This window comes from Urocampus carinirostris, chromosome 15 (genome assembly GCF_059441175.1).
Source record: "Urocampus carinirostris isolate Australia breed hairy pipefish chromosome 15, RoL_Ucar_1.0, whole genome shotgun sequence".
Lineage (NCBI taxonomy): Eukaryota > Metazoa > Chordata > Actinopteri > Syngnathiformes > Syngnathidae > Urocampus > Urocampus carinirostris.
In genome coordinates this window covers 776315-802496 of record NC_142363.1, presented here as the reverse complement: position 1 = coordinate 802496, position 26182 = coordinate 776315, and the positions used below count along the sequence as shown (strand labels likewise).

At 40.0% G+C, this 26182-nt stretch overlaps 1 protein-coding gene across 1 annotated transcript in view; it reads left to right on the top strand.

The window, feature by feature from the left end:
- Positions 1-16752, top strand: part of fndc5a (fibronectin type III domain containing 5a) — a 69701-nt gene extending 52949 nt beyond the window's left edge. The window contains exons 4-6 of the mRNA XM_088354717.1: positions 10329-10418; positions 12773-12906; positions 15557-16752. Of these exons, the coding sequence (XP_088210843.1) occupies positions 10329-10418; positions 12773-12906; positions 15557-15607 (275 nt within the window). The 3' untranslated portion in view covers positions 15608-16752. The remainder of the gene's footprint in view (positions 1-10328; positions 10419-12772; positions 12907-15556) is intronic.
- The last annotated feature ends 9430 nt before the right edge of the window (positions 16753-26182 follow it).

The following is a 26182-nucleotide window of genomic DNA, read 5'->3' as shown; positions in this document are numbered from 1 at the left end:
GGAGGGATAAGAACCCCCAAACTAAAGACTACACTTTCTATTAATACCCTCATGGATGTATCCTTCCTCTCAGATAAAAAATGTAGAACAGGAAATACAGAAGTGTATAAAGGAGTATTCTCAAATAAATGACAACGGGGAGGTTTCTCCATCACTATTATAAGAGGGAGGGAAAGCTGTAATAAGAGGGAAAATAGTTAAAATATCTTCTCGACTGAAACGAGCCCGATTAAATAATCAAAAAGAATTGGAGGATAAGATTAAGGAACTAGAAGCAGAACATAAAATAACGCCAAATGAATCCAGATTGTAGGTATTAAAAACAACCAGAGGCAAATTAGGTGAACTTTGAACAAATAAGGCAGAAGGGGCTTTGCGTTTTATGAATCAGAGATATTATGAAATGGGCAATAGAGCCAGTCAGTTACTAGCCTTCCAATTTAGAGAAGCCCAAACAGATAGAAATATTTCACAAATAAAACATCCTATTTCTAAACAATATTTAGCAAAACCCAAAGGTAATGCAAAAGTGTTTGCAGATTATTATAAAGATGTATACAAGGACTCAGAAAATGATTTGGATAACTGCTGTTAAAGTCAATCATTATTAAGACTATTTCGTGGCCATATTTACCCAAATAAAATACATATATATTGTTAAAATCTAATCATACCAAGAGCAGATTTCCTCATGTCCTCCATGTGATGTTGTTACAAGGGACAAGAGATTGATAAACATACAAGAGATGCAATTAGACTGATTATTGAAACGTTACTTCATGTGTGTGTGTGTACGAGAAACATTGTTTTTATATTTAGTAATATAAAAACAAGCTAATTACCTTGAGACAGAAATTCAAGAGATTTACATTGAAAACCTGACACTGCACAGCACAAAACTTTTTGGAAAAACTACATTTACCAACTCTATCAGGAGGGGATACATTAAAAATTATTCACCCCATTACAAAACAGGATACAATAAAAAAACTTAAAAATAAATAAATCACCAGGAACGGATGGATTCCCAGGGGGTGTTCTACAAAAGCTTTAAGGAAGAATTAACACCAGTACTACATAAAGTATTTAACTCTGCGCTAACAAAAGGAGCCCCTCCCCAAATCGTGGTCAGAAGCCATCATAACAGTCCTGCATAAAGAAGAGAAATATCCAATGCTGTGTGAAAGTTATAGACCAGTTGGTTTACTGTCTAATGATTTAAAAATTCTTACAAGCATAATGGTAGAAAGAATGCAGAAATTCATAGGGGGATTAATTAAAACCGATCAAACAGGGTTTATTCCGGGAAGACAGGGTGCAAACAATATTAGGAGGATATTAAACATAATTTCAAGCACAAAATATAAAGCTCAACCCAAAATGTTACTGAGCTTGGATGCCTAAAAAGCTTTTGATAGGGTGAAATGGAGTTTTTTACATCAAACACATATAGCTTTTGGCTTCCCTCAAAAATTTGTAGAGTGGGTAAAAATAATCTATAAAAATCCTAAAACTCGGCTTAGAGTCAATGGTCACTGTTCAGACTTCTTTGATCTTAAAAGAGAAGTCCGGCAATGGGACTGTTTAAGTCCACTCTTGTTTGCAGTAAGCATAGAACCACTCGCGGAATCAATAGACAAAATGAGCAAATAAGGGGAATATTAGATGAGAGAGGGGAAAAGGATGTTGGATTCGAGAAATGGGCCCAAAAACGATTGATGTTGATTACCCAAATGTTCGAAGGACAGGCATTGAAATCGTTTGAACAACTCCAACAAGAATTTGACCTACCAAGAAATGATTTTTACAAATATTTGCAACTAAGGCATTACCTCCAGAAACATGATGAATGGGGGAAAATATGTCAGGAGCGAACTGAAGTTGAGGAATTATTCATAACATACTCAAAAGGACAATTAATAAAGGGGGTTATCTCAAAATTGTATAAAGCTCTGCGAAAGGATCTCAGTAATGATGAGATGGTGGTTGAGGAAAAATGGGAACAAGAAGCTAATGTAGTGATAAAAGACGACGAATGGGAGAAAACTTTGAAAGAGGAACATGAAACAACCAGCAGTCCGACATGGAGGGAGTTTGAATGGAAAGTAAAAATGTGATACTTCTATACACCTTCTATCACTACAAAATATAGAAATACATCCAATCTATGTTGGCATAACTGTGAGGGTCGGAGATTTCAAGCATGTTTTCTGGAATTGCCCTGTAATATTAAATTTCTGGAGAAGCATTCAGACAGAAATACAATTAATTATTGGTTGGGAGTTGTGGTCGGAGCCAGTGACCTATGGAATGTGGAATTTTGCCAGAAGAATTATTGACTGGTCAACATAAATATGTACTAAGGGTTATGCTTCTGGTAGCAAAGAAAATGATCACAACTTCCTGGTATTTATTTTATTTTTGTATTTGTATTATAATTTTCTTCTCTTTTATTTACATTTTATTTGTTTATTGTGTGTGTCTGTATAGTGTTTCGGGTTGTTGGGTGGGGTAAACAAGGGGATTTGATTTCTTTATTGTACACTAATGTATAAATAAACTTTGAGTTCAATTCATTGCCTATAATGGGCTTTACAAATAAATTATAATTTTATTTTATTTAACTGAATGTTTACCAGTACACTACCTCATATTTGACTCTAAGTGTAGCAAATGCTGCAAGAGAATTTTGTATTTTTCACCTTTATTTTCAAGGCTGTTGCAACAAACATCAGGTCACAAAAAGGGATGAGTTAAAGCCAAAGGATTAAAGGAGATCCGTCCCCTTAATAACTTTTGATGCTTCATATAACAATCATTTCAACTCCTTAAGATATTTTATATCATTATGTAACCGCGTTGTACGTGTCCCACCAAAGATCCACATTCACGCTGGACTGGATGATGAGGTTTTTATTATTACAGTTCTGCAAATGGATGAGTCACAACATTAGCTTTTTCTGCTGGGTCTGATCTCTTTGATCTCTTTGTAGTACTCTGGTAAAACTGACAACAAAGCATATCAAAGAGCTGTCTTTTCACTTTACAGAAAATACATTTTAGAATATCACAATACATTTATAAATCTTTGCATTTTAACAAGATACTTTTAACAAGAGATCGTATAGTGGATTTTTAACGTTTACAATGAATTCAACATGTTTTTCTTTACTCTGAATTTTAACCAACATCATCCTTTTTTTTAATGTATATGAAAAATAGGAATAAAAACAATAATGAGTATAAAAATGGGTACAATTTACCTGCAAATGGATGAGTCACAACATTAGCTTTTTCTGCTGGGTCTGATCTCTTTGATCTCTACAAGGGGAATTAATATTTAGTAAAACAGAAACAAAACGAAAATAAACCTAAACAGCTTGACAATATCAATCACATTACTATGCATGGTGAGAGATTTGTCAGCTGGGGTTATAAAGTTTAAAATTAACTTATTTTGTGGAGCACCAAAAGATATGTCTTACCTTTGTAGTACTCTGGTAAAACTGACAAAACCCCGCCTCCTGGTCACATGTTAGAAGCCAAAACCAAACCCCACCCCATACCAGCAGATGGCACTGTTGGACTCAACATTGCAGGACATTTACCAAAAACTATACACATATTTTAGCAGGAATTTCAATAAAATAAAAGTTATTATTACACCCGTTACAATTATAACAGTTGTTTGTCAGTATATTTCAAATTTATCATATGGTTGAGATTTGGGACGATTTTAGGTTCGAAACTTTGGGGTTGCTTTAAGAATCGTGCTTAGCACCCAGAGTGGCTGGCTATTTAAAACGTTTTTATTTTATTTTTCATTTCACTTATAGTGGTAAACACATGTGAAATTCAATTATGATTAAATTTTGATTAAAATACTTTGCTTAAGGCTTTTCATTTTCAAGGGCAGTTTTTATCAATTAAAGGTCGTTTTTATGAATTGAATGTTTGTTATAAGGCCGTTTTCATTCCATGCTCCTTTTTATTAATTAAATTATGGCACTCCTTGGTTTTTATAATAACATACTCTCACCGTAAAAGACTGGAGCCCCCACAGACTGCCGCTGTGCAGCAAATTACAATAGCCGAGGAAAAGGGGGCCAAGTCGAGATTGGTGCTATGAATGGAATCATTTCAACCATTTCAAGGCAGAGGAATATTTTTGACCCTGCGTTGTTCACATTTTTGTTTTGTTTTACTTTTTGTATATTTTAGCTTGCGTTTCTCATTATATTTAAAGCCTGTCCTGGAAAAGAGTCTTTTAAAAATGCTATAATTTTTTTGGGGTGCTTTGATTGAAATTGGCGCTGCTTAAGCAGCCCCAAAAAAAGGGCTGGTTATTCCCATGGTTTGGGTCAGGATCCAAAATGGGTCACAGAACCATTTTCAATAGGTCCCGGACTCCCGGGCAATATTCCCTCTAATCTTCCATGATCTGAGCGTTCACACAGTCTGTGAGCATCCCTTGAAACGACGGTTGAACAACATCCATCCCAAGTGTGGCAACCAATTTATTAGCAAACATGTCCTCCCACATTCCAAAAACATGCATGCCAGGTTAATTGGCCAGTTCAAATTGTCTCTACGTGTGAGCGTATGAATAGTTGTCTGTCTCTGTGTGACCTGCGACTGGCTGGAAACCAGTTCAGGGTGTCCCCTACCCGCTGCCGGAAGATAGCTGAAATGTGGTCCGGCACGCCCGTGACCCTCCTGAGGATAAGCGGTGCAGATAATTGATGGATCTCCAAAAGCTAAGATCAAGTTACATTTTGCTGAGTTTGCAGCAATGGTGAATCATTTTTCATATATGCGTGTCAGGGTAAATTTGCCGGTTCAAATCGCCCCTAGGTGTGAATTAGCGAGTGAGTTGTCTGTCTCTGTGTGCCCTGCGACTGTCTGTAAACCAGTTCAGGGTGTCCCTTGTCTACTGTCCAAAGATAGCTGGGATGGGCTCCAGCACCCCCCTCGACCCTATTGAGGATAAGGGGTGCAGATAATGGATGGATGGATAATTCAGATTCAGATTCAGATATACTTTATTGTCATTCTAGTACACGTGTATACAGAACGAAATGTCGATACGTCTGACCCGCACAGTTTCCTTGAATGTACAGATATAAATAAAATGTTGTATTGAGTCGGAGTATTGAGTACTAATAATATACTAAATAATTATGGCTATGTATAGTATTTTACAGTAGTGCAAAGAGTGCAAGAGGAGCAGCTAACCAGATGTGCAAAATGGGCAGTCAGGTAAACAAGTCAGGTAAACAGTAACAATAACACTGTAGTACGATAATGCAGAGAAGAACAGATGTGCAAGGAGTGGCTAGCTATAAAGAACTGCCAGTAGTGCAAAATAGTCAAACAAAACCAACAGATGTACAGATTAGCAGCAGTTTAGACTTACTATTTGTTTGATTGACCATTTAACAGTCTAATGGCCAGGGGGACAAGACTATTGTGGAACCTGGTGGTCCTGCACCGCACACTGCAGTACCTCTTCCCAGAGGCTAGCAGAGTGAACAGTCCATGATGGGGGTGAGAGGGGTCCCTGATAATGTTCTTGGCTTGGGATAGGCAGCGCTTCTCTGGCCAATGTCCTGAAAGGAGGGGAGAGAAGTCCCGATGATTTTCTCTGCTGTCCTCGTCACCCTCCTCACACTACCCCAGTCGAAAGCGCTGCAGCCTCCACACCACACAGAGATACAGCTGGTCAGGATACTCTCTATGGTACCCCTGTAGAATGTGATGAGGGAGGGTGGGGGCAGGTGGGCTCTCCTCATCCTCCGCAGGAAGTACAGGCCCTTTTCACCAGTGATGCAGTGTTCATGGACCAGGTGAGTTTGTTTGTGATGTGCACCCCTAGGAACTTGATGCTGCTGACCACCTCCACAGCCTTGTTGTTGATGAGAAGTGGGGCATGGTTGGGCTGGTTTTTCCTGGAGTCGATAATGATCTCTTTAGTTTTGTCAACATTCAGGACCAGGCTGTTGTCCCTGCACCAGCCCACCAACTGCTCCACCTCCTCTCTGTAGGCCAGGTCGTTGTCGGCCCACCACTGTTGTGTCGTCCGCAAACTTCACGATGTGGTTTGTGGCTGACCTAGGGACGCAGTCGTGTGTCATCAGGGTGAACAGCAAGGGGCTCAGGACACAGCCTTGGGGGAAGCCCGTGCTGAGGGTGATGACATCGGAGATGTTCTGACCAATCCGCACTGACTGGAGTCTGTCAGTGAGGAAGTCCAGCAGCCAGTTCCGCCGGGGGGTGTTGAAACCCAGGAGTCTCATTTGTCTACCAGGTGTTGTGGGATGATGGTGTTGAATGCTGAACTGAAGTCCAAGAACAGCATCCGCACACGGGTGTCCTTCTCCTCTAGGTGTGTCTGGCTCAGGTGAAGCGCAGAGGAGATGGCATCCCCGGTGGAGCGGTTTGTCCGGTAGGCAAACTGAAAGGGGTCGAGTGAGGAGGGGAGACTGGAGGTGATGTGCTCTTTAACCAGTCTCTCAAGCACTTCATTATGATGGGAGTCAGTGCAACGGGCCGGTAATCGTTCAATGATAAGATCTGGGGGTTCTTTGGCACTGGGATGGTGGCAATCTTGAAACATGATGGTACCGTGGCTTGGTCTAGCGAGGTGTTGAAAATGTCTGTTAGTACACAAGCCAGCTGATCGGCGCACTCCCTAAGGACCCGCCCTGGAATGTTGTCCGGGCCTGGAGCCTTCCGTGTGTTGACCCTTCTCAGGGTCTTCCTCACGTCAGTTGAGTCCAGGAGGAGTGCTTTCGTCCTGATGTGGAACCGCTTTCGCTGCAGGGGTGCCATTTTGTGCCTCGAACCTCCCAAAGAAGTTGTTGAGGTACTCAAGAAAGTACACGCTAGTGCCCTGCACTGGGGCGGTGGTTGGCTTGTATCTGGTGATGGCCTGAATGCCTTTCCACATATCCCTGGTGTTGGTTGTGCTGAGAAAAAGGTCCTGGATTTTTTGACTGTGCGATCGCTTTGCTAGTCTGATAGCACGGTTCAGGTTAGCCCTGGCTGATCTCAGTGCCTCCTCATCACCAGATTTAAAGGCAAGGTTCTGTGCCTTCAGCAATTTGCGTATCTTAACAGTCATCCAGGGCTTCTGATTGGCACGGGTGCAGATGGTCTTGGTATTGCCGACGTCTTCTGCGCATTTACTGATGTAGGCTGACACAGACATGGCATACTCATCTATGTTTATTTTGTTGTTGTAAGTGGCAGCCGATTTAAACATGTCCCAATCTGTGCATTCAAAGCAGTCCTGTAGTGCCTCCATTGCCCCCTCAGTCCACTCCCTCACCTGCTTCACTGTAGGTTTTTCTCTGGTCAGCAGGGGCTTGTATGCAGGAATTAGCATAACAGAAAGGTGATCTGTTGAGCCAAGGTGGGGGCGGGGGGCTGCTCTGTATGCTCCTCTGATATTTGTGTAGGCCAAGTCCAATGTGTTCCTACTTCTTGTAGCAAAGTCGACATGCTGGTGGAAATGCGGGAGAACTGTTTTCATGTTGGCCTGGTTAAAGTCCCCCGCCGCAATAAAAATGCATTCGGTGTAAGCATGCTGCAGTTCACTCACAGTTCGGTAGAGAACGTCCATTGCCTCCTTTGTATTAGCGCTGGGGGGCACGTACACGGCAGTAATGATGGTAGCACTAAACTCCCTCGGTAGGTAGAAGGGTCTGCAAATCACCGTCAAAAGTTCAATGTCTCGTGAGCAGTGATTCGAGATTATCCTAGCATTTCTACACCAGTTGTTGTTGGTATAAATGCATAGTCCGCCACCCCTGCTCTTACCAGGTGAGCTCGCCGCTTCTGTCAGCGCGGAAAGCAGTTAGCCCCACAATGCTAACAGCATCATCCAGGATAGATGAGTTTAGCCATGTCGCCGTCAGAATTATAGCGCAACAGTTCGTCATCTCGCGATTCAATGTAAGTTCCACTCCAATGAATTGGCTCATATAATATTGGAAATGTTGTACGGCCCACAAATGTCAAATGTTTTACAACAACTTTTACAGGAGATGTTTGTTTTTAAAAAGTATATTTTGTTACATAATACTAATAACACATATAGGGGGGTTTATTTAGTCTGTTGCACAATATGGAACTGTTTTCAATCACACTTTTTAGTGGAAGTACAATGTTGATAGAAAGACTTTATATGCTTGAAATTATTTGAATGCAAGATGGGACAGCACGGCGGCGCAGTGGTTAGCGCGTGTGCGGCACAGTTCTGTGTGGAGTTTGCATGTTCTCCCCGTGCTTGCTCCGGGCACTCCGGTTTCCTCCCACGTTCCAAAAACATGCATGTCAGGTTAATTGGCCAAATTGTCCCTAGGTGTGAAGGAGCGAGCGAATTGTCTGTCCCTGTGTGCCCTGCGACTGGCTGGCAACCAGTTCATGGTGTCCGCTGCCTACTGCCCGAAGATAGCTGCAGCACCCCCGCGACCCTACTGAGGATAAGCGGTTCTTTTTCCCTGCTTTTTTAATCCCTGTTTATTGATTTTTTTTTCACATTTTTATTTTTTCCTAGCTTTTTGCTTTTTTCTTGTTTTTTTTCTTCTTCTGGTCTGTATTCTGTTTTTTCTTTTGTTTGTTTTTTATTTATTTGAGCTTTTTACTTCCTTTCTTCCTTTTTTCTCTCTTTCTTCTCCCTTTTTAATTTTTTTTATTCTCCTTTTGTTCGCTATATAAATGCAGATCATTTCATTTTGTTCCTTTTTCTTAGTTTTTATCTTTTTCATCATTATTTTTTTCTTTTTTCCACCCTTTCTAAGTCAGTTTGTGCATAATGTTTCATAGTAATTGTTCATATGTGGATTAAAGCGACAAAAAATATCTGAAGAGCTGTTCGGGACACCAAGAGTCGGTTTTCGAAAAAACTTTACAGACTTTACTCAACTTGACTTCAAAATACCACATTTAAAGCACACGACCAAGGAAACCAATGTTGTTAATACGATATCCCAGTTTTAGTTTATGAGGTGATGTAATCAGTTCGAGGCCTTATTCTTATCTGACCAGAATTTTAGCAGCTCCTCTATTTCATTTTAAACCATTCGTTTGCAGAGTTGTTGGGGGAGGGATGTTTAACATATCAAGGGAACACCATCATAAAACAAGAAACATCAAACATCAATAATAATAATCAGTAATACGTACTAAACAATGCAGCTTTTCTCCGGCAAATTCTTGATTAGGTTAAGTGGTTCACAAGGTGATAAGACTCTTTGAATTAAGAAAATACTACTCAAGTGTAAGTGTCTCTGTAATGCTTATTTTTTGTAGTTAATGCATTGGAAATTCACAATATTCCTATCATTTACGTACAAACACACAGACACACAAACGGATTCATATAAAAATTTAGATTAGATTAGATCAGATTATATTATATTAGATTAGATTGTGTTGGAGTAGCAGCACATCAGCGCAGTGGTTAGCGCGTGTGTGACACAGTTCTGAGGTCATGGGATCAAGCCTTCCTGTGTGGAATTTGCATGTTCTCCCTGTGCTTGCGTGGGTTTCCTCCCCGTTCCCAAAACCATGCGTGTCGGGTTAATTGGCCAGTCCAAATTGTCTTTAGGTGTTACTGAGCGAGTAAGTTGTCTTTCCCTTTGTGCCCTGCGACTGGTTCAATGTCCCCTGGCCACTGCCCAAGATAGCTGGGATAGGCTTACCCTACTGAGGATAAGCGATGGATGTGTTGGCGTAGACAATCCGTGTCAAGTTTAACTTCCGTGATCAGACCGGGTATTTGGACGAAGAAAAAATAAAGTTGAGAGAGCAGGTAATTGAAGACTTTTATTACAAAGTTACAAATATTAAAACAGTGCAAAATGAATTTAAAATAAACAGGAAGTGGTGTGGATTTGCAAAATGGATCATGAAGCTCTAACATACACTTCTGGGAACTCACATTAGAAGGCAAAAACTAAAGAAACTCAAGTTACAACAGAATAAAATTGTACACAGCTGGATTTTCAGGGTCGTGTCATAAGATAAGGCTGAGATCATTGCTAAGAAAGTACACTGGTATGAAAGGATACATCCGTATGAATACAGCAAGTAAACACTTCATTAAGAAATGTGTAGAATTTTGAATTATAGCAACTAAATAAATAATGTGATTATCAAAGTAATGATGTGCTGATTAAATAATCAAACTAATATTGCTGAAACCACATGCGATTGTGACAACATACTCAGTGACACACTTTAATCATCTAACAATACATTTAGATCAGATATTGAATCCAAGATTATATAACCAGAAATGACACTCCTTGTATATCTCACAGACGAAGTAACAATGGAGGAAGTAGGCCAGACGAACCAGTTGAGGGCGGGGGAGCTCATCATCATCGTGGTGGTTCTCATCATGTGGGCTGGTGAGGACCAAGTAAAAAAAGCACCATTTTTGAATGCATTACTAGAAAATAGTAAATAGTTATAGTTGTGAGTTCCTTCATTTAGAGGTGAATTTTTTCAATTCCTGATTACTGACACCAAAAAGTAGTGTGTTACCCTAAAAGTAACTATCTAATTAGAAATGATTGTATATACTCGCAGACCTCACTAAAAATTGCTAGCCACATGATATAATAAAATGTGTACACTAACCCAAGGAAGCAGTGAATACTTTGTATTTCTTGGCTTGTGCAATCTTGAGAACTTCCAAACACCCGGGACAATACATATGTATTTTGTCTCTGGGCTTCAAGCCGCTCGAAGATGTCCTCCATTTCTAGGTACTATCCAAGAAGTTTTCTTTTATCTTCCTCCACGCATGGTGTATTCCAACTATAATTTTACAAATAAAAAGACCAAAATTCAGCAAACTTTCAACTTTCATTTGCACTATTGATTTCCCCTGTTTGTTGTTCCTGTTTAAGCCATGCCCGCTTCCAAACGTGCTGCCTAGCATTTACTACTGGGGAAACACAACTGAATATGTCCATATAAACTGAGCCCCAGTATTTCATTCTGTAGTTGGAAATTAGGCTTGGATGCAGGTTATACAGTAGGGAGAATATCAAATGGCCAACAGTGAGAAAAGTGCAAAGGAAAAACAAGCAACAATTTTATATATGTCTACTGGACGTCTACTGTAGCTGTATTTTTTTCTCTCTGTTTTTCTCTCACTTTATTTCCTTCTCATTCTGTTTCATTCCGCAATCATTTCCTTATTTTTTTCTCTCTTTCTCTTTCCGCTATCTCTCTTTTTGCTTTTTCTCTCGTTTCCTCTCTTTCTTTTTCTCTTAATTTTTCATTTCTTTTTCTCTTAGTTTTATTTCTCTTGATCTGACTTTCATCTAGTTCTGTCTTGTTCTGTCTTTTCTTTTTCTCTATTTTTCTTCTTTTCTCTCTCCTTCATTTGTTTCCATTTTTTCTCCCCTATTCCCTCTTTTTTCTCTCTCTATTTTCTCCCGTTTTCTTTGTTTCTATTCCTTTTTCTTTTTATCTCTCTTCTCATTTTCTCTCTCTCTTTCATTCCCTCTTATCTCCTTTTTTCTTTATCTTTCTCTTTTTCTGTATTTCTATCTAGTCATGTCAAGTAATATTTATTTGATTAACCCTTAATCACAAAATGTCTCAAAGGACTGCATAATACACAATTACGCAATAGCCAGATCTGAAACAGACATATAGGCAAGGAAAAAACTTGAAATCTCGACTTGAGGGAAAATAAGAAACGTTGAGAAGTGGCCTCCCAAGCGGCAATCCCCATTTCTGGATGACCAGGCTGCAATAGAAGTTGCATTAGGTAACGATATATAAAACTTTTAAAAAAAACACAGGTAATAGGTAACATGGTCCAAAAAGTCCATGACAACCGCGATGCAGTTACCATTCTCATTTCTCAGCCGGCTGGTGGATGCAGATGATGCTTCAGGTCAAGGTGCTGGTCCGCTTACTCATCCCGATACGTCCTTTTCCCTCATTCCAACACCAACCTTGCAGCCGGAAAGGACAGGAAAAGAACACTGCGAGGTCAAAATAAGCTATTGAATAGAAGTGTGTCTTAAGTCTAGATCTAAAAACTTCCACTGAGGTTGCAGATCTTGTCTCTGGAGGCAGCATTCCACAGCACCTGGAGAACGCTAACGAGCCTGCAGATTTCTTCTTGGCTCCTCGAGTCACAAGTAGACCAGCATTTTTTGAGCAGGGATTACTTGTAAATGAAATCAGACCAATAAGAGGGAAAGGAAATGCAATGCAAACATGTGTATGTTAATAAGAGAACCTTAAAGTAACATCTTAAGTGGACCCTGGCCCAGTGGAAGTTAACTAATATTGAAGTTATACGGTCAAACTTTTTTGTCTTAGTCAAAAGTCTTGCTGCGGCAAATCTGTCTTTCTCTTCTCCCTATCTCTCTCTTTAATATACTAGTCTGGCCCCTGGAGAGTGTTTTTTTCTACCATGTGGCCCCTGAGCTCAAATGAGTGGCCCCTGAGCTCAAATGAGTCTGACACCCCTGGTGTAAACGTTTCCTTATTTAATCGTGTGGTTATTTAAAAGCAGGGGGTCGGCTTCCATTCAAGTATATACGGTAATCAGTAACCATATAGTTACTTTCAGAGTAATGTGCTCCTTTTTGTGTCAGTAATCTGAGGGGTAACTGAGTGGCTTTTTAAATGAAACAACTAGCAACTGTGGCTAATTACCATTATCTAGATACTGCAACACTGCACAACGCAAACCGTCACATTTTAACCTCATTCTTGACTCTTTCCTCCCCAGGCGTGATCGCGCTATTCTGTCGCCAGTACGACATCATCAAAGACAATGAGACCAACCACAACAAGGACAAAGCCAAAAACTCGTCTGAATGCAGCACTCCCGAACATCCGAGAGGGGGTCTGTTGCGCAGTAAGGTATAACCCACCCGCCACTTCACCTAGTCCTTCACCCAGTCCCTTAAGTGCCTCCCCCCACCAGGCAGGCGATACCAGATCTTTCCCACTTGACATTCATACACACTTAATGCCAAACAAAAAGTTGCTGCAGGTTTTTATAATCCCTCAAATTCCTTTCCCAATATTCTCTGCTGTCTGCATCACACTTTATATTATCTTTGCTCCATATTTGAGGTAATGATACTTTGCAAGGGAGAAGCAACCGAAACAAACTTGTCATGCAAGAAATGATGTATATGGTTACCAGGTAGAAAAAGTAGCTGAAACGTTGAATTTTTATATGAATTGGTCATAAAATATACTTTGAATGTAATCTATGATGGTGGGTAGGGGAATTGATCCCTTAACCACTAGGGTCGTAGAGGCACGATTTCCTGTGGTGTGTCTTGGGCAAGTTGAGCCTGGTGGCCCCCATACCCTTCTAGGCCAACAAATGTTTCCACCAGTCAAACAACTGTATACATTTCATAACATAAAGGTACAAAATGTTGGTCAAGCCTATGGAAGATTTATATGTTAGTACATTGGTTATCATACTACGGCCCTAGGAACGCATGCAATCCCTAGAGGTGACCAAGTTTTTTGCTATGTCGAAAAAAGCTGTCTACGGTCTACCACACTTGAACCTCACAGTTGAACAGGTTCTGCGCACAACACTGCCAGAACATTTCCCGTACATCTGTTAAAAATGGTTATACCAACAGGTATGCTACCATGTTTTGTTTTTACAATTTTAACAAGTTAGAAATCGTGTATGTAAAAATCATAAAGAAAAAAGTGTCCACAATATTGTATAAAGTATGTCACAAAAGTGAGTACAACCCTTACATTCATGCAGAGATTTCATTTTAAAGTATAATGACATATACCATCACTGAAGAAACATTGCTTTGACACAATGAAAATAAGTCTGTCAACAAAGGCCATTTCTTACTGGAAAGATATCCTCTGGTCTGATGGGAGAGAGAAGATTAATTTATTTGGCTAAAATGGTGTGAAACATGTGTTGCGGCAACAAGGTGAGTACAATCATGTTTGTGCCGTGGCTACAGTCAATCATGGTGATTGGAATGTCATGGTCTCGGGCTGCATAAGTGCGTACTGTGAAATACTCGAGCAAGGAATTATCCCCTCACTTTAGAAACTGACAATGACCCCAAATAAACCTCTATAATTACCAAGGGTTGTTTTTATAAAAGGGTTAAGTGTAGAGTGGATGGACTGGCAAAGCATTTCTCCAGATCTAAACCCAATAGAACATCTTTAGGGCATCCTGAAGCGCAAAGTAGGGAAGCACAAGATCTCGAATATCCCCCAGCTCTGTCATGGAGGAATGGAAGAGCATTCAATTGGCAATTTGTGAGGCTCTTTTGAAATCCATGGCCAGGAGGATTAAGGTGGTTCAGCAAAATCATATTAGCCACACAAAATATTGAACTTCTGGAACCTTTACTGGGTTGTACTCACTTTTGATACCAGGGTTTTATCTACTCTTGGCTATATTTTGAGTTTTTTGAGGGGGGAAATAAATTTCAACTGCCATACAAGTTTTACACAGACTACCTTTCATTGTGTCAAAGTTCTCTTTGTTTCTTCAGTTTTCTTTAATTACACATAATGATGAAATCTCTGCAGAAATTTGAGAGCTGTACTCACTTTTGTGACATACTGTATTTTTGCTTGGATTTCAAAAACTAATTTCAGACCTTTTCAGTTCCCCAAGCATCTTCTTGGGGGCTGAGGAAATTGTAACGGAAAGCATACTTGACATTGACAAACACTCCAAGTATCATCTAAACATCAAAAATAGGCTAAATTGAAATATAGCTATACGTGGTGTTGGGAATTATCTATCAAAATGTACCGTTTACCAAATTTTTCGAATTTTTTATCTGACTCCATTAACCAAACACGACCCACATGCATCCAATAATTATGCGCGCTCATTTTTTGAGTGAGAAATGACCAGAAGGATCACACAGGGGAGGATGTTTATTGTTCCTAACGGAAGACTTAAGTGTATCAACAGGAGACCGTGTCCCCTTCCCAGTTGCCCCGGATCATTTATACATTTCACAAACAAAGAAAAGACATCCCATTGGCTATGTGCTATGTGTCATCTGTAGTTAACGTTAGCTTTCTCTTATTGGTCTTCCCCCGCATGAGGTGTGTCGGCTGGGCTCCACAATCTTCGCATACCAGCGGTGCCCCAACGTCTGCCCTTGTGCATCTGGCCTTATCTGTTAGCACTCACAGGAATTCTGTTATCGAAATACATCTGATGCATTCCACACAGCCTAACCTTCTAATGTACCTTAAATAAAAACAGTCAGTGAATATCTCTACTGCATCAAACTGAGTACATGTACTTTGTGGTCAATCGTATAAAATCCTTTAAAGTCAAATGTATATAATCCTTTAGTGGCTCCATTTGTGCATGACTGCACCTTCAGTATCAAGTGACAAACACACTTAAGGTCTTGTAATCAATGCAAGCGCCGGTATTGTATATATGCGTACAGGAAAAGCCTAAATCATGAGTTTGTTGAGCATAAGATGCAGCATGAGTATTCCTATATATTTATCCACATAATCTCTGTTCCCGCAGTTTTCCCAGAACAAGAATAGAATGCCATCCGTCAACATCATTGAAGTGTGACTATCCCATCTTGCATACAAAGATTTTTCACAAACAAGCCGGCCCCTTTCACTAACCCGCTTTGTCGGGATGCACCGCGTAAGTCTCCTTGTAAGCTGGCGGGACTCCAGGGATCCAAGAAAAACTCGGCAAGCCCGAAAGCAGATCCTATGACTGTAGATCTAAAGATGGACTGTGGGGAAGGTGCAGATTAGGCCCAAATAGTGCTGGTAAGCCTGCTTATAGAGCTCCCCCGAGGACCAATGTCGATAAGCAGATCCGAGAAGCTTTCCAGCTATCGTCTCCCACTTTCTTCTGCAGTAATTAAAAAAGAAAAACTGTGGGTAATTTTCTTTTGTTTTGTGGTTGAATCCCATTTTCTAGGCGTTGGTTTGTCTATTCTGTAGTTTTATTAAACAATGAATAGCCAGTACATTTTTATGGTCGTAATACTTCATTGAGGTAGAGCATTTTGCCGTCCTGCTGGGAATATCACATTCAGTGCCATTGACTGCCGTACAGGTCCAAAATCCATTTGAATTAGACTGGCTGTGGAGGAAGTTAGGTGCGCTTGTTTCCCCGCTCAGGGAATCTGGAGGGCACCTGGCTGAGGTCAGAGCAATTTCTAAACACAAACTGCGATGACACCATAGCAGTTTCCGAGGGATTGCTCACTGCTGATGTTGGGTGGAATTTCTTTTTACCAAGCTCTCGTCTCATTTTTGCTTTCAATAGATTCTGATTCTTTACATTCCACATTTGGAATGCTTTTATTTATCTATGAAGGGGATGAGGGGCATCACTTCTAGCATTCTGGGTAAAAACTTGGGACTGGGACTTGACCCAGTGTGCCTCACTTAAAAAGTGACCTTTGAAAGAGGCTAAAAAGGACAACACAGTGAAAAGTGTGTGTGGCCTTTCTAGTGGAAATTCCTAGAGCAATAACAACTTTACGCCCCAACACATGGAGGTGAGGACTTCATGTGCATTGAGGTCACCAATAAAAGAAAAATCACAAATGTTACCTCTAGACATGCAACATTGAGACAAATGCACATCGTGGTTTATAAGGTGAATACAATGAATCTCAGATGTTTTCTTGTATGAAATTGGGGGAAAAAAACTGAGGGGTTTATGAGGCTAGTGATAGGAGCGTTTGAAGAGCAGATCAAAGTATAAGGGCTTTTCATCAATATGTTCAATTCAAAACTACTGGTTATATGGCATTTATATTCGAGTTGTATTATAGAAGAATTGAAAGTATAAATCCAGTATTCACAAGTCTCTATCGTGTTTCTTACAGTTTCCTTTACAGACTTACTCTAAGTAGTATATCATACTGAAATGTAAATGAATACTCCTGCACTTGTTTAAAATGTGAATATGCTTCCTGAAAATATTTATTTTCATCTCTGATACGATTAAGCCATCGCAGAAGTTGTCATGTTCAAAATGTCTTTCAAACTTTAAGGGACATTGTGTATTATTTATTACCTTCAAGTGGTAGCAAAAAAACCTTTATTCAGTAAATTATATTATATATATATATATATATATATATATATATATATATATATAACAACAAGATTAGGCAGGTGCATAAATTTGGGCACCCCAACAAAAAAATTCCATCAATATTAATTAGATCCTCCTTTTGCAGAAATAACAGCCTCCAAACGCTTCCTATAGCAGGGGTGGCGAACACGTGGCTCTAGGGCCGCATGCGGCTCTTGGCCAATAAGAATGCGGCTCTTTGCCTCATCATATTTTCTATATACTGTGGCTCTTTGCCTTGTTTATTTTTTTTTGTGTGCGTGTATTGAGGGTGGACACTTTACTTGAAATGAACACAAGAACAATACCCTTTGTATTGTAAAGAGAGGAGTGTGTTATGGGAAATAATGTTATTAATTGTGTGTGTTTGTGTCTGTCTGTCGTCATGGCAGGTCAGCCCGTGGTGTGGCTCTTTGATTCTCACAGTTAAAATTTTGGGCGCTTTGTGTCAAACTTGTTCGCCACCCCTGTCCTATAGCTTCCAATAAGGGTCTGGATTCTGGTTGAAGGTATTTTTGACCATTCTTCTATACAAAACATATCCACTTGAGTCAGGTTTAATGGTTTCCAAGCATGAACAGCCTGCTTTAAATTACACCACAGATTTTCAATCATATTCAGGTCTGCGGACTGATATGGCCATTCCAGAACATTGTACTCGTTCCTCTGCATGAATGCCTGAGTAGAATTTGAGCGGTGTTTGGGGTCGTTGTCTTGTTGAAGTATCCATCCCTGGCGGAAATTCAGATTTGTCACTGATTCTAGAACATTGTTCGCAAGAACTGCTGATACTGACTGGAATCCATGCAACCTTCAACTTTAACAGGATTGCCAGTACCTGCACTGGCCACACAGCCCCACAGCATGATGGAACCACCACCAAATGTTACTGTTGGTAGCAAGTCTTGGAATGCTGTGTTCTTCTTCCGCCATGCCTACCGCCCCTTGTTATGTCCAAATAATATATATATACACATACATACACATAACATAACATGTTATATGGTACATGTGTTTCCTTATATCATATATATTGTTATGAACATTTTGTTGTGAGACACTGAGTTGCTCGATATGAATGAGGTTTATTATAAAAAAAAGTTCCAAAATGAAGTCGCTTGGACGTTCACTGTAGAAGGAAAAATACATGCAAATATAATTAAGTAGAATAATACATTTTCTTATTCAAATTATTAATTCATTTTCTGCATTAAATTATTGTTGGTAATATACTGATTAAAAGGGATCACCACCAACCTGTCTTTTTTCATTTTCTCCTTTTATACTTCCTTTTTTTCTTAACTTCTTTATACAACATAATCATTCGTAATATAATGCATCAAAGCAAGTGAGCCGTTTGAGAGCCGACTCTCTTTAATGAGTTGAGCCGAAAAAGCCGGTTCTCTAAAAAGAAACGGACTTTGACTACACAACTCGAACTGGAGATCGGCGTGCAGACGAAAACTCGAACCGCGAGGCCAAAACAAGAATGGCGGATCTGCCTCACGAAAAGTTTGGAGTGCGGTAAATCTTTGTTAAAAAATGATAATGACAATTTCGTGTCCAAAAAGTTGCGTCCCGGGGACGCACGTTGATTTAACACGATGCGTCCCCAGCAAAAATAATGCGTCCAAGACGAAGGGACGCGGGCAAACGAGAACACTGTATATATAAATTTAGCTCAGGTGCATATATATATATATATATATATCATCTCATTAGCCGTACCGCTTATCCTCATATATATATATATATATATATATATATATATATATATATATATATATATATATATATATATATATATATATATATATATATATATATATATATATATATATATATATATATTATATATATATATACACACACACACGCATACATACAGTGCATCCGGAAAGTTTTCACAGCGCTTCACTTTTTCCACATTTTGTTATGTTACAGCCTCATTCCAAATTGTATTAATTTAATCTCTTATCTCAAAATTCTACACAAAATACTGCATTATGACAATGTGAAAAAGTTTTTTTTTTACTTTTTTTGAATTTATTAAAAATAGAAAACTAAGAAATAACACTTACATAAGTATTCACAGCCTTTGCCATGAAGCTCAAAATTTAGCTCAGGTGCATCTTTTTTCCACTGATCCTCCTTGAGATCTTTCTACGGCTTAATTGGAGTCCACCTGCAGTAAATTCAGTTGATTGGACATGATTTGGAAAGGCACACACCTGTCTGTATAAGGTCCCACAGTTGAGTGTGCATGTCAGAGCACAAACACCAAGCATGAAGTCAAAAACTGTCTGTAGACCTGCGAAACAGGATTGTCTTGAGGCACAAATCTGGGGAAAGATACAGAAAATTTTCTGCTGCTTTGAAGGTCCCAAATGAGCACAGTGGCCTCCATTATTCGTAAATGGAAGTTATTTGGAACCACCAGGACTCTTCCTAGAGCTGGCTGGCATTCTAAACTGAGCGATCGGGGAAGAAGGGCCTTAGTCAGGGAGGTGACCAAGAACCCGATGGTCACTCTGTCAGAGCTACAGCGTTCCTCTGTGGAGAGAGGAGAGCCTTCCAGAAGGACAACCATCTCTGCAGCAATCCACCAATCAGGCCTGTATGGTAGAGTGGCCAGACGAAAGCCACTCCTTAGTAAAATGAACATGGAAGCCCGTCTGGAATTCGCCAAAAAGCACCTAAATGACTCTCAGACCATGAGAAACAAAATTCTTTGGTCTGATAAGACAAAGATTGAACTCTTTGGTGTGAATGCCAGGCGCCATGTTTAGAGGAAACCAGGCACCGCTCATCACCAGGCCAATACCATCCCTACAGTGAAGCATGGTGGTGGCAGCATCATGCCTTGGGGATGTTTTTCAGCAGCAGGAACTGGCAGACTAGTCAGGATAGAAGGAAAAATGAATGCAGCAATATATAGAGATATCCTGGATGAAAACCTGCTCCAGAGCGCTCTTGACCTCAGGCTGGGGCGAAGGTTCATTTTTCAGCAGGACAACGACCCAAAGCACACAGCCAAGATCTCAAAAGATTGGCTTCAGAACCACTCCGTGAATGTCCTGGAGTGGCCCAGCCAGAGTCCAGACTTGAATCCGATCGAACATCTCTGGAGAGATCTGAAAATGGCTGTGCACAAACGTCTCCCATCCAACCTGATTGAGCTTGAGACTTATTGCAAAGAAGAATGGGCAAAACTGCCTAAAGATAGGTGTGCTAAACTTGTGGGATCATATTCAAAAAGACTTGAGGCTGTATTTGCCGCCAAAGGTGGATCAACAAAGTATTAAGCAAAGGCTGTTTTTTAGTAAATTCAAAAAGGAAAAAAAATCTTTTTCACATTGTCATAATGAAGTATTTTGTGTAGAATTTTGAGATAAGAGATTAAATTAATACAATTTGGAATGAGGCTGTAACACAACAAAATGTGGAAAAAGTGAAGCGCTGTGAATACTTTCCGGATGCACTGTATATATATATATATATATATATATATATATATATATATATATATATATATATATATATATATATATATATATATATATATATATATATATATATATATATATATATATATATATATATATATATATATATATATATATATGTATATAGCACTCGTGTTCAGTAGCACTGCACACTTCAGCTACATCTAGTGATCAAATATTGCACAGTGTCCCCTTAAAGTTCCGCTCTTGCAAAGAAGAATCTTAGCATCAGTTAGAAACAAATGACAAAACTACATGATTCACCAGTCATTGGAATACCAGAAGACTGATTCCCACCCTCATGTATAAACATTAAGGGTTTTTTTTTTATTAATGAAATACATTCACAGCATATCTCATATTGAGTACCTGTCATTATACTTTCTTTAAAATTCTATGCCCATGCGGGTGCGCATTTTGATGTGTCAATATTAAGCAGAAAATACAGTTGCAAGATCAGACTGAGTATTGACTAAATATTTAACGTGTAAATACATTATACACCATCCGAGCCTGAAATTAGTTAATTGTGAACCTGAGCTGCAATATTGTGCAAAGGTCTTCAACGCCCATGTTAGATTTGATAATTGTTTTTTGGGAAAGCGATTTAGGGCAGGGGTCTTCAACCTTTTTGAAGTGTCCAACTACTTTTGTTACTAATTAGCACAAAGGATACCCACTTTGATATAGATTTATAAAATCGCAATTTAGCTCCTGGCTTGAAAAAAAAGGTAGCTTGATAATTGGCTAGAAAGGTAAACGGGTAAAAAAAAAAGGATTAGCGATAGCCCCCCAAATGAGTAAAGTCATCTAACTAACCAAATAGAAAGCTTAAAAAAGCAAGATAGTTAGCTAGAAAGGAGGCCAAAATTTAGCTTGATAACTACCAAAAAGAGACAGAATATTAGGGCCCGGTCACACAGCCGTTTGCGTCTGTATTGCGGGTAAAATTTTGCGTTTTTTTTTTGCCCGTGGTTGCCCGCGATGAAAAATGTGCAAAATTGGCCAACCCGCTGTTCATCGGTGGTATGCCCGCAAAACAGACGCCGGCGACTGTTCCGCTTCCTCATCGCGTCATTTCAGCGTCATTTTCTCGTGTGGACCACGGGTATAAAAGCTGCCGAGCCGGCGTTATGCCGAGAAATGCATCCTTGCCGAAATGCATCCCCTCGCTACTACAACCACTTTTACCTCGTTTTATCTCACTTTTATATCACTTTTAGGGAATTTAATGGCGAACATATAACCAAAACCACTTCATCTTGCATTTGTTGGGAATGTAATACAACTTAAACCATTCCGTCTTTGTATTTGTTGTGAATGTAATCGAACGGTAATGCACGCCGTATACAAATCACTTTTGAGCACGTAACATGTTTATTTTGCCTTTTTCTATTCAAATCGGTCGTTTTGAAACTGTTATGCACTCTACCATAAAGCTTATTTCTGCATAATAAGCTTTACGGTAGAGTGCATAACAGTTCTCAAAAGTGATTTATATACGGTGTGCATTACCGTTCGATTACGTTCACAACAAAAACAAAGACGGAATGGTTTATGTTGTATTACATTCCCAACAACTGCAAGACGAAGTGGATTTGGTTATATGTTCGCCATTACATTCCCTAAAAGTGAGATAAACCGAGGTAAAAGTGGTTGTTAGTAGAGAGGGGATGCAAATCTCGGCAGGGATGCATTTCTCGGCATAACACCGGGCTGTAGAAATCATAACCGCTCAAGACAAAGTCCCGTGAAGATCAAGATTTCAAGCTATGGCACCGAAGAAGCCAATATGTTATTATTGTAATAGTATTTCATTTTTATTTTATTATCTTGTTATCAAATGAAAAGAAATGTCAAGAAATAAAAATGGATTAAGACGAGGTCACTACGGTGACGGGGATCCATGTCCACCCCTTGACGTCTCGAGCACAACTGACGTGTGCTCGGCAAATCGCGCTGTATATACGTGGAGAAAGGCGTTTGACCGTCACACGCGTAACGCGCTAATTTCACGTAATAACACCGCGATACAGGCGCAGAACATGTTATGACCATGCTCCACCCACGATTATCCGCTGAAATTTCCCGTCCTACCCATGTGTAACCACGCCCTGGCCGCGGCCAGAGCACGTCGTTCCGCGTCATTTCCGCGTCATTACCTCGTGTGCCGCCCGCGGTTAACACGTGCTCAAAGTTTTGAGCAGCTCAAAACTTTTTCGCACGGCCAACCGCGTGTGAATTTCCGACCGCGAGTAAAGCACTGCTGTATCTCATCTGTATGGTGGTCTCAAAGCGTCCAACAGCGCCCAACAGCATCTACTTCACGGCCAGAAATCTCTGGCCATGATTCAACCTCCACGCCCGTGTAAGGCTGTGCACCCGTGCTCTAAAGTATTGAGCAGCGCAAAACTTTTTCGCGCTGCCAACCGCGCGTTAATTTCCGACCGCATGTTAAGCACTGCTGTATCTCGTCTGTATGGCGATCTCAAAGCGTCCAATAGCGTCCGCCTCACAGGCAGAAATTTCTGGCCGTTATTCAGCCGCAAACGGCTGTGTGACCGGGCCCTTGGCTAGATAGCATGCAAATAAATATAAAAGGGTGGCTAAATAGCCTGCTAAGTATCCAAAAAGGTAGGACGATGGGTAGCTACAAAGCCCAAAAGGTAGCCATAAAGCTATCTAAAGAAAACCTACACATTCGCTTTACGAAACTCATAAATATGAATTAGTTGGATTTGCTGAATTAGAAAATCAAGAAGAAGAAGAAATGAATTCGTTTAATATGTGCCTCGATTCTCATTCTACTATCTTAGTTAATTGCTTAAAATATTTACCAATACTTGAATATATTTTTTGTCCGTGAAAACAATGAACTAGAATAGGTTTATTTGAAATTCTAAAATAATAACTTATTGCGTTTTTACTATGTTGTTTCTATGTCGTTACTATGCTATTACCCGGTTAATTATTTAAAATAGGGTTAAATAGGCTTGGTCAATCAATGAAATAATCGTTTTACTGGAAAATCACAATGATTCAGCACTGGTGAGCTATTTCCAGAACAGGTCCGCACTTCAGCTGTCCTTAGGGGGCATCCTGGCGGCCGCGGGCACCACGTTGGAGACCCCCGATTTAGGTGGAAACAATAAGAGCCCCGGGTCATTGCTTTGTAATGCAAATGTTCTAAAATGCCTTTCTAAATCTTCAGGTAAACGAAAGACCTTGGCAAAATACTGTGTATTTTTAACATTGCAGGGTGGTACTGTTGTTGAAATATGTTTATTTTTGTGTTGTAAACTGTTAGTGTCCAAATAATAATAATTGGTGTGGGGTTCGTATCACTTATCTACTGTATGTGTTTGTATAATATATATGTTTTTGAGTTGTTTGTATTTAATAAGAAAACATGCATTTGCTGACAAAAAAATTGTATTACTAACCCGAATATAGGAAAAAGTGGGAACTGCTTAGTGAGGTGTAGTGAGCAGCAAAATAAAAAATATTTTAAATGGTCATATTAAGTCAACTGTTGATTGTTTTCCTCATTTGCTGCACATTGAGATTTTCTTTATCACAATTGCTGGATCTTCCTACAATATTTTGAACATGTAGATACAATTTCTATAAGGAATTGAAGTGTATTTTTGACTGCAGGCGGGAACTCGTTTAACTCTTCTGGATAGGAATCAAACATATTGACGAGGCAATAGCAACTCATTGTTGAATTGGAATTAAGATTGTTTTAGAGAACATTGCACAGGTCAACGCGAGGCCTTACACTTGCAAGGGCAAAGGAGGAAAAAAAGATGGGCAGGGCAAAGAAGGGCCAAAGACCCAGCTGGGAAAGGACAAAGCACCAGAAGGAAGGAAAGAGAACCTCCGGCCTTCTCAAACACGTATTTTGTTACATGCAGATGTATCCCGTTTCTGGGCAGGTCTAAGTTTCCGGTCTCAAATTCACATCTGCAACATGGATAGACATTGAAATAGTATAACTGACCAATTTATCTTCCACAATCTTTGTTCATCAATAAACTAAAAAATTAATGTGAGCAACATGTGGAGAGGTCTGTAGACATCCATGACTACTTTTTACCACAAGAATCAACCTGAATCAACCATTCTTGATCAACAATGAACTACAATAAAAATCAAGTGATATGGACAGCTACCATACAATTTATCAATGAAATCTTATTGCAGAAATTATCAAAACTTATAACAGCAACAAGGCGGTGTCATGAACCAGAACGGACTCTCGGATCCAATAGCGTCAGTTTCAACTGTGCTTTTATTTGAAAGAGTTGTTGAAGCTGGCTTGGGACATCGACGCTTGTCGGTCGTCAACCTCTTCGGGCGGAATGGCAGCTCCGTGACGGGTGGACAGAAAGTACAGTTGAGCGGTAAGTCAATGGCTGGGGCGGGAGAGTAGGACGCAAAACGTGGAACGGAAAACAGGTCAAAAACGGAAGGCAGGCATGAATCAGGCAAGCGGAGTCGTGGGTACCTTGTAGTATGGCGAAGCACTCAGGGATAGAGAGTATACCCGGACGTCCATCTCTGGACGCAGATCGCTTAAATGGAGAACGTCAGCCAATCAGGAAGTGCGCTCCAGCGCGCCAAACGATTGCCCCAGGTGACTTCACTTAGGCAATCACGATAGGCGGAAGGCTACTTGAAAATAAGTGCAACAAAAATAACAGCTGGTTTGGTCTCAGATATAAATGGTTTTCCGTGCTTTGCCATGCATGCAGTGAGCAATGTGATAACTTGCTTCAGTGGTGGTGTTTTTAGCAGTGACAAAAGTTTTTAGAGTCCGTGTTTGCTGTACCTGGACGCAGCTCGTTTTAATGTCTACGCCTTGAATTCATGTTTCGTCTCGTCATGACGTTTAACACTTGATGTGCAAGGTACAACGCTCTCGAGGCATAATGCACAAAAAGCTCAGTAATTTTTTGCACAAGCCCCCAGTCGTCAGTCAAAGAATGAGATTTTTTCGCTTAAGGAGCTGTCATTATTCATTCATTTATCGCGCGCCGGTGTTTCTGTGGCTGAGTCAAAACACGGACCTCTCCTCTTCTGCGAGTCACTGCGCTGACACACACTCGCACACGGAGCAGAAGAGGAGGGGCACTGCCATAAAGCCTTTAAAAAACACGGCGCGCAACTGAAAATGTCTAAATTTCAGGTAAGATGCACATTTGTTAAAAATAATTATTATTATTTTGCCGTGCGCTTGCGTGCCACTGGTTAACCCTTCGCGTGTCACTGCTGGCATGCGTGTCATAGATTGCCGACCCCTGGTCTCGAGACTTAATTCATTTAAGTCAGGGTGAGAAATTAAAACTTTTTTTTCTATGCTGCAGTTTACATATTGCTTTCTTGCTCTGTCATTAGAACAGTGATTCGGATGTAGGTTAATTTGTTTGCAAATTTGACTGTGCAACACCAGGCAAGAGTCGACAGTACATCATTTAAATCTTTCATTTATAGCAGGTGTCAGGAACCTTTTTTGACCCAAAGAGCCATAAAA